Raw genomic sequence first — 10,000 nt, 5'->3', positions numbered from 1 at the left:
AGACAGAACAACTGCTGGGTATTTTTTTTATGAAACAAAATGTGGATGCTCGTGAATAAATGAAGCATTTTAAAGTGGTTTTGTCAGTATGAAACTGTAAATGCACTATAAAAATGTTTAACCGGTACAATTGGATTCAATAGTCTGATGTCACGTCGCTCAGCAACGGCGAGCAGCGTGGTTCTAAACAAAGAAAATCGGTACTTTTTATTCTTCATGCTGGCGAGAACTTTTCATATGTCACGTGATCAGAATGAATAAAAGTCAAATCATGATCATATTTATAATATTTTTCTCCTCTGGATACACTTTTATGCTCGTCGGAGAAATATTTAATAAGGGCGTCCCCCATTATTCCGCTAGTTTAGAGCCAGTTACTAAGTTACCGTGCGTCATTACGAGGGAAGTGACGTCATAATTGTTGAACCCTATGATAGTTATACTATTTTAGAGAAATAAACAGGTATTCAAAATAGAGGTCGAGAAGGGGAGGAGGGGATGGGGGTGGGAAAAAGGCTTGTCAACATTGTTGACCAATTGATGGTTCGCCCGTTACTAAGCATTAACCAATCAGAATAGTTCCTGCCATTTAACCATTTTCGTCTCCTTGACTATCTAATTCCTTTTTGAAAAATCCTGAGATACCTTTGGTATATTATGTCAAGCACACAAACAGGCTAGGCCCAGTTAGTGAGTATTTCTTAGAATAATTTGACACGTTAAAAAAGGAATTGCATCGTAAAACCGGATTCACGATGCATTATTTTTTTCAATTATATCTGTTAAAATTGTGAGTGGTGCTCAGGATCTGTGGGCTTTTTACTCCGAGTGATAGGGAAGGGCATAACGTGGCCATGGGTCTTTGGTTTATGGTCAGATGTTGATTCCAGGGCTTTATTTCGAGTCAATTATAAAACAACTTAAATGTTTACTCGAATAGTTTTAATAAAATATACGATAACTGAAGTAATTTTATAGTTGCATGTACATGTACTGCATGTTGATTGAAGCACTGAAGGCTCATACTATAAGATAATAGTTAAAAGGACATCAAGGTCAATAGCTTGACAGGCATAGCAATAAGAGGTCCCAGCGGAATCATCAATTCCTTTCTCGTTCTATTAAGTAGTTGTGAGCTATGCTCATATTCTAAAGTACTCAAAGGAGAATATTTCCTGCCATTTAGCCAGTTCCGTCCATTTGACTATCTATTTCTAGTCAACTAAAAGACATGGCAAACAATCCGTAATTCCATAGCTATCTTTGGAATATGCAAATCAGAGGAACATAAGTCAGTTCCACAGTGAGTGTATTTGAAAGGCATAGCAACAAGAGGTCACGGAGGAACCATCAATTGGAACAATCAATTTCCAAGAAACAAGGTTCTTCCTTTTCCTTGTGCTTGTTAACAAAAATTACGTCACAATCGAGTGAAACTGATGTATGGAAAGCCATTAGTCCCATCAAAAAGAGGATGTCTTCAAGATTTTGAAATCGCTGTATGTCTTTTAAATAAAAGAAACGTGCTTGCCTCTATTAAAATTCTTAACCACTCCTGGTTAAACTGCTTACATTGCATGTGCTCAATCACTTTAACTAAAAAGTGCAAAGTTAAAACATTTACCGTACACACTAATTGCTTTTTCGAGTTTCGGAAATGTCTTTTTCTATGGATACAACTGCATCTTTAAAAGGATCTTAGGTTTGAAAATGTCTTTTGTTAATCTCAGAAGCTATGAGATTAAGTATTTCAAAGAAAATGACGAATACATCAAAACAATGCCTTTTTCTAAATTTCTAAAAAGGTTTTTAAAATTCCGTTTTTCAAGTCAATGGAATTGATTGCAAAGAAAAGCAGGGGTCAATTAATTCCAATGACTTAAATAAAGGGATTTTTAAAAAGATAGGCAATGTTTTGATTTATTTGTCAGCTCATCAGAAATAATATTTAACAATCTCATAGTTTTTGAGGTTTATTATTCGATAAAAAAATTTATAAATCATACTTTTTGTAATTATATCTAATATTAAATTCCTAAATTATAATGATGTGGCTAGCTTTATGGCTTGAGAATTCCATTATACTAATGTAGGAGGACTGAAACGATTGAATAAGAGCTAAATATAGGATGCTATAATCTACTCAAAACGAATAATAGATAACTAATGCTTCGAAAAATACAATACTTTTCCAAACACTAACAGAAGAAAAAGACAACAATGCATTAGTCTACGTCGAGAGAAATTGAGCTTTTATAAAAGCTTTTTCTTATAGGGCAATAACCACTAAACGTGCTCAAAGCGCTTTACAAAGGGTACCTGACCAACAGCAACACGTAACATTTAGAACGAGACATGGCCCATTTTAGGCGATATTACATTTCTTTCCGACAAAGACAACGCTGTTAACGGCCAAGTACTCCTGTTACACTTGAGTACGGTGAGATAATGTGAGTAAAGAGCCTTTTCCAAGGACTCAACAATGCGGCGAGCAAGGCTCGAACCCAGGACCTTCCGGTCCGAAAACGAGTGTCATACCACAAGACCGCAGATCCGCAAGAGAACAACCCAACGGTGGATTAAAAAACAAAAACAAAAACATATTCCTGTAAGGACAATTTTAAGGGGTGGCATGGATGAAATCATAATCATTGAAACCAAGAATTCAAATAATTTCCTGATCATATCCTCTCTAAACATTCACAGATTCATCATGCAAAATGTTCGAAGAGGTCGTGTAATTTTTAATGGCTAGGTTGATACTATCGATATTTTGCACAGCACTGGGCAATATCACGGCTGTGCGCTCCCCGAGTTTATCTCGTATATAATAGTAAACTAGATGTAGGGCTAATAACTGACATGTTTATTATCTCCGCACCTACTTAATCTCTATAAACCCCAGAAAGAAACATATATGATAAATTAATAGCCCAAAAGAAAAAAAATAACACTATAACAATTTCGACAAATTAAAAATATGCATTATAATCGGCGTTTAAGTTTTCGTAAAATGTATGACAATTGTTAAATTGAAAGAAATCGAAAACATCTCGACGTCTTGCTTCAGACAAAGAGAAATGTTAACGAACTGGTTAATATTCATAGCAGAAAGTAGTCTGATTTTCCCTGTAGATGTTATAGACACACACAAACAAATACACACACACACACACACTCATATATATATATATATATATATATATATATATATATATATATATATGTACAAACATACACAATCACACACATACACACACACACACACACATATATATATATATGTATATATATTGTCCTTTTTTAGATATAGATGTCTATGTACAAATAAAAGATTTTAAGCAGCGAACATTTTTTGTAGCACTAATGTAGGTAAGCTTCCCCCCCCCCCCCCCCCCCCCCCCAAACAAAAAAAAATTACCCAACAAAACAAAAAAAAACCCAAAAAAGAACAAACAAAACAAAAAAAACGCCGTTCCGCACGGTATCATCAGATGTCAACAGGGATCACACTCTTTTGTCCAACGTGAGGAAAACGGGGTTAACTAATATTGCCCAATTGAAAAAAAACAAAATTCCCTCAAGCGGGGCTCGAATTCGCGACCTTCCGGGTCACGAATCAATACGTGGTAGCCATAAAAAAAATCAATAAGAAAGGAAACAGATTAGTTCACTATTGATTACGTCATTTCTCTTTATTTTTCAGTAGCCTCATAGTCTAGTCTGTAGAGTGAAATAAATGCTCATTTAAATTTAAACATTGAAACGTTTGTGTTTTGAATGGTCTAGATACGTAACACGAATGTAAAAAATAGCATCAAATTTTGATTCGCTGTTTTTTCGTCAACTTGTCGAAGCAGGCTGAAAGAGTCCGTCATAAAGTTATAGCAAAATACGATTTTTAGTTCGCCCACGACTCCATTAATATTATGTACACGATCTTCCCGGTCATGAAGTGACATGAATGACTTCAAAATGAAGATATAGAGAGAACGAAGTTGACGTCACTCAGGCCTATGTTATTGATTTTTGCCATCCGCGTTTATGAGTAATGCTCACTGAACTGTATTAACCTGACTATAAACGTTCATGGATACACACAGTTTTGTGTGTTGGTCCATTATACTTCCGGATGGCAATGTTATGAGCTTCTTAGCCAAGCGCATACTATCTATAGATAAAACGAAGTTGACGTCACCCAGGCCTTTGTTATTGATTTTTGCCATCCGCGTTTATGAGTACTTCTCACTTAACTGTATTAACCAGACTATAAACGTTTAAGGTTACACATAGTTTGGTTTGTTGGTCCGTTATACTTCCAGATGGCCATGTGAATTCTAGGCAAGCGAATACAAGCTATGGATAGAACGAAATTGGGCTTACTCAGGTCTTTGTTATTGATTTTTGCTATCAATTTGTATTAGTAATTATCACTAAACTGTATTGTTTGTTTGTTTTTAAAGGTCTTAAGGCGCTTGCAACACAGTTGTGGTGATATCAGCGCCAGTAAAAAGGATGACAATTGGATAGTAAAACACTCTCGATGTACAATTAAAAGGACATGAGGAAAAAGTAAGACAAGGGGAATGGTACAAATAGGGAGCAGATGTAGATTCCAAGAGCACAATATCAGTGTACTAAGTTTGAGATTACCTAAATGTTTCACACAGATACCAGCACAAGATCCCACTAAGATACACCCAAATGTTAACAAATCATATGATTAAAAAAATAACTACATAACAGAGGAAAAAAAATGTCATCTCCCAAAACGATAACTATACATTCAACTGTTTCCCTCCCAGCCAAGGACTCCGGCCAGGGTCATGACAAAACTTTGTAATTTCATTCCAAGATAAAGACAGAATGCAATGGGAGCGATCTATATTCATGTTTTCGTCCAATCTAGTCATCGATCACATGATTTGTTGCTGTACAACGAATGGACATTTCTCAATAAATGTATACACGGCGCTTTGTTTATGAAATTTGTTAACATACCCATGAGTCAAGCTGAACAAAATGACCAATTGTGACGTTGGATATATCTTAACCTGTGAACACTTCTCACTATGTGGGTCATTTTGAGCACACTTTGCAATGTGACCAATGACCTCGAGCACATGGAAATGTAATATAGGTCATGCCCATTGGAAAACAGATACTGGAGTATAGAAGGCACAAAAAGTAGCTCTCTGCTCACTAAGGGAGGTTGGGAACCCTACCCAGCTAAACTGTATTAAACAGGCTACAAACTTTCAAGGTTACACATAGTTTTGTGTGTTGGTCCATTATATTTCCAGATGGCAATATTGTGAGTTTCTTAGCCTAGCGCACAGCAGATATAGAAGGATCGAAAATGACGTCACTCAGCTATTTGTTTATGTTTTTAGCCAACCATGTCTATGACTAGTTCTGACTATATTGTATTTATCAGACTAAAAACGTTTAAGGTAACACAACGTTTTGTTTGTTGGTACGTTATATCCGGATGCCAAATATTATAAGTACCGTATTCTAAACGAACGCAAAGCACCAATAATGACATCTTTACAAATCGCTAATTCATTTATGAATACGCATGCATTTGATCAATAATTGAACTCTAACACCTGTCACATTCTTTTACAACTCAATTAAACATATTTTTGATGAAAATAAATGAGCAAAATAACAACCACTTTCTATTGAGATTAAACAAAATGTGCAATATCTATCTAGACCGTCTAGTTATTTATCAACTTAAAAAGAGTATGAATATATTTTCACACCAATCTAAACATTTAAATACATCGATTAAAAAAAACATAAACACGCATTTGAATTGTAAATGTGCGTTTATTATTAGATTAGATAGTAGTGTTGCTTTTGATTATAGATATGAAAGAAATGTCTCATTTTAATATTAATTGTTATAATTTTGAAACTATGGATCTCACCCAAGGATATAACTAGATAAGCAACAGAGCTCGGTATTTCGTAGTCGGATCAGCTGAATTTATATTGTAACCAGAAGTAATTCTTTATAATATCTTGAGAACAAATAAACGAGGCTCGTTGCTACATAATATATTTTCCATCGTTGTATTAAAATGTGAGCAATATTTTAGCAAAGATTTCACGAATAATTGTTAATAATGTATACAGAATTACTGTAGTGCTTATTTTTTCATTTCTTAGTCTTAGTTGCCATCAATGTGGGTGATTAATTATGCAATATGGATAAAGGGTAGATATTGGCATCGTTGGTATTTTCATTGTCGGCTATGTTGTCTTTTGGATCGGAAGGTCCTAAGTTCGAGCCTCGCTCGGCGCATAGTGGAGTCCTTGGAAAATGCTCTTTACTCACATTCTCTCACCATAAAAAATGAGTACCTGGCCGTTAACAGCGTTGTCTATGTCCGAAAATATGAAATATCGCCTAACAGGCGTCATGTCACGTCCTACGTGTTACGTGTTGCTGTTGGCTAGGGACCCCTTGTAAAGCGCTTTGAGCACGTTTAGCGGATATTGCACTATATAAAAGATCAATTAAAAAAACAAAAACGAAACAAGAGTTGTCAGAATGTTTAAATGATTCCATTGTACATTGGGTTACAAATACCGCATGACTATAACTGGTGAGATTCAGTCAGAATGTAAATGGTGGCATGGGAAATTTTAATGATGATCTGTTTTGTAGCTCTTCCTATATAAAGCGTAATTGGATTCAATAGATGTCACGTCGCCCAGCAACGGCGAGCAGAGTGATTCTAAACAAAGAAATCGTTATTTTTAATTCTTCATGCTGGCTAGAACTTTTCATATGTTATGTGATCACAATGTATAAAAGTCAAAACATTGTCATATTTATGTTTTTCTCCTCTGGATACACTTTTATGCTCGTCGGAGAAATATTTCATACGGGCGTCCGCCATCGTTCCGGTAGTTTAGAGCCAGTAACTAAGTTACTATGCGTCATTACGAGGGAAGTGACGTCATGACTGTTGAAGCGTATTGCCATTTAGTATTACAAAATTGTTTTGTATATTTAATGGCGGAAAATATCCATAGAGGCTGTTATAAATTAATTTAACGCTTACAAGAAATTAATCGGGTGAATTACATAACTTTAAAGTTAGTTGTCATTACCGAAATGACTACTTTTATAATAGCAAGCTTACAAAAATTGCAAAGCCCTTGGAGTATTTTGATAGTAACTAGATAAACACCAGCAACTTAGAACCAGTGCTCCGCATGAGACGAATATGGCTCTCCTCATCACACTTTCGGCATTTTTTACAAACTGAAAGAGCAACCATATATGTCTTGTTTACTATGATAGTTTGATATCTTACTCATTCTATAATGCTTGCTTACGGCCAGAGTTAGTTAGGTTAACCAACCCATTTATAAGAAATATTAGACATTTCTTGGATTGTAACAACCTCTTTTTAAAGAAAAATATCACAGTGAAAATAATTTTAAGCAGGCCGTATAATACATTGGTCGAATTGAAATTAAATCAGAGAGGAATTAAGTAATATTCTATAATGGCGAAAAATATTTTAGGTCAAATACGATTAATGTGAGTAGACAGCCAGAAATTAAATATCACAACCAATTTTAAAGGCTAAAGAAATGACATTTTCAACTAAACAATCTGATAATGGTCACTTCGTAATTCCATAAAATATAACATTTTATTGACATATATCGGTTTTCCTCTTCCTAAAAATGTGACAAATGAGTGCGTCGCATCTGTTATGTAAAAACATGGAAATGCCAATATGCCACATAAATGAAGTTTAAGAGAAGTGATTGATCTGATGCAACACTCCACCCTCCCCTATCCCTTTCCCCCGTCTGCTGTTCTCTGTCTTCAAGTTTGAGGTTGGCGAGCGATAAAATATAATGTGTACCAAAGTGTTAATAAAAATTACTCTACTTGTCGGCTTTATTTCACAGTTTGAGGTGTGTCGATTAAGACAGTAAATTTATTTCCGTAACATGCAGTCAAAAGTAATCAGTTCTTATACTTATGGTGACTTCAACATACTGTCATTTCCGATTGTTTTCAATCATTTACTCTACACATTCTACACGCAATCGTTATTATTGTTATTGTTATTATATTATTATTATTATTATTATTATTATTATTAAAGTATGACATTTATTTCCAAATGTACGTTAATGATACTCAGCTTAATAAATCGTGTAAACTGAGTGCATTCGATTTCCTCTCCTGTTTGTGAATAATAAGTGTGTCATAGACATTTACTCACAACAAAAACATGCAACATACAAGCAAATAAAACTACGTGTAACCTAAAAAACGTTAATATTAATATGAAACATTTATTTAGTGAGAACTGATCATTTAAAGGTGTTCTAAAATAATAACAAAGAAACTCCGTGTGTTGTTTCACTTTGTTGGTAAGAAATTAAAAGAAATTTTAATTTCGAGGTAAAAAAAAACGTTCGCGTTCGATTCCTGTACGATTCGGCAAATAATGCGAGTGAGTTGCACTCACTTTGTTATGATAAAACAAGAGACCGATTGAGAGGAAAGGTCAAATGGAGAGCAAGACGTCTGATGTGAACTTACTTGTTCAAGCAATGGACAGCTGTGTGAATATGATTAAGAACGGGATGGTCATAAATAAATTTAAAATGAACAAAGAAAAGACATAAATTCTATTTTATGATCCTAAAAATCTTTTAAACAACATGAACTATTCTACTCTAGCAATTTTAAAGACAAGCGTCCTATCCAAATGGTAACAACCAATTGCTATTGTGTTTTTCCAGCTCCATAGGCCTAATGACTCTGAAGGACTACAATAGAGAATCTTGTTAGAACTTATATTATGCTAAGGTCTTTGGTGGTCTCAAAACTATATGAAAGAGCTGTACATTTTAATTATACTATAAAGTACTTACGAATTGCTAGTTTTCCTGTAAACCAACAACGTGACAGCTCGGTCACTGTTACAGTAAAAATACCATCTTGAGATCTTGCCATTAAACGGGACACTACAAAGATAAGATGGAAATTTAAGAAAGTCAGCATATTTTGGATGCGCTTAAAAATGCATTATTAGACGAGTACCTTAATCGTCCTTGAAAATCCATCCTTTGCCGTATACCTATTTGTGGATTTGTAAACCTGAAATATTATCCCAGAAAGCAATTTCATATTACATTATTTAAGCGACTTTAGATCTATTTATTTTTCATAATCTACCGAGTGTTCAAAGGAATGGCTTTGTGTACGAATAACATCAAACAACCAAAGATGATGAATATCTATAGTGTAGCATTTTAACTTTGATATCATAATAATTAAAATCATTTAAATCTGAACTCTAAGAAACTAAATAATGCTTGAATTCTGTCACAGAGTATTTATAATACATTAAATCAATGAGCCAGAAACCATAGAATAAGAAAGATGGGAGAGAGAGAGAGAGCTTCGCAGAGTTTTAGCTGGAGAAATATCGAATATCGGAAAGCCTTGTACGGCATGGGTTTAGATTTCAAGGGCATTATAAATTGGCAATCAAATGAATAAGTTATATTCTTTATATTTACCGAATGGTGCAATTGCTCGGTAAGGTCTATCTCAAGTAAAGACCGGAAAAAGAAGTGAGTAATAGGGGTGGAGTTTCTTTTTTAAGTATGTTCCCACTTTATGTCACGTTTTTATTAAAGACATGAAAAAAACCACACTGTGCAGCAGGTATTCACTATTGAAAACAGAATTATATATTTACTCGTCTTGCACTTTTCCTGCTCAAAATGGATATTAATACTTACTCTAGGCCATCACCCACAATGAGGTAGGCGGTTTGTGAAGGAATGTTTTGGCTTTTCGCAAACACTTGCTTGATGTTAATGTCCGCTGGAGTAGCTGTAAGTAAAAAACACAATTAAAATAGAGTCCAATATATCTTCATGGCCTTCTATTCAAAGTGGCTCACTACACATTGTTAAGAATGAAAACTCCCTTTGTTGT

General features: G+C 34.6%; 1 protein-coding gene across 2 annotated transcripts in view; it reads right to left on the bottom strand.

Moving 5' to 3' along the window:
• Positions 1–10,000, bottom strand: part of LOC144965199 (uncharacterized) — a 65,971-nt gene that overhangs the window by 7,503 nt on the left and 48,468 nt on the right. For both annotated transcript variants that reach the window (XM_078900277.1, XM_078900278.1), the window contains exons 25-26: positions 9,802–9,895; positions 8,926–9,018 (exon numbers count right to left, since the gene is read on the bottom strand). In XM_078900277.1, the coding sequence (XP_078756403.1) occupies positions 8,926–9,018; positions 9,802–9,895 (187 nt within the window). The remainder of the gene's footprint in view (positions 1–8,925; positions 9,019–9,801; positions 9,896–10,000) is intronic.

Source organism: Berghia stephanieae, chromosome 2, assembly GCF_034508935.2.
Source record: "Berghia stephanieae isolate SIO BIC M18660-M18661 chromosome 2, UCSD_Bste_1.3, whole genome shotgun sequence".
Classification (NCBI taxonomy): Eukaryota; Metazoa; Mollusca; class Gastropoda; order Nudibranchia; family Aeolidiidae; genus Berghia; species Berghia stephanieae.
Note: the sequence above shows the minus strand (reverse complement) of the source record. Positions and strands in the feature narration are given on the sequence as shown.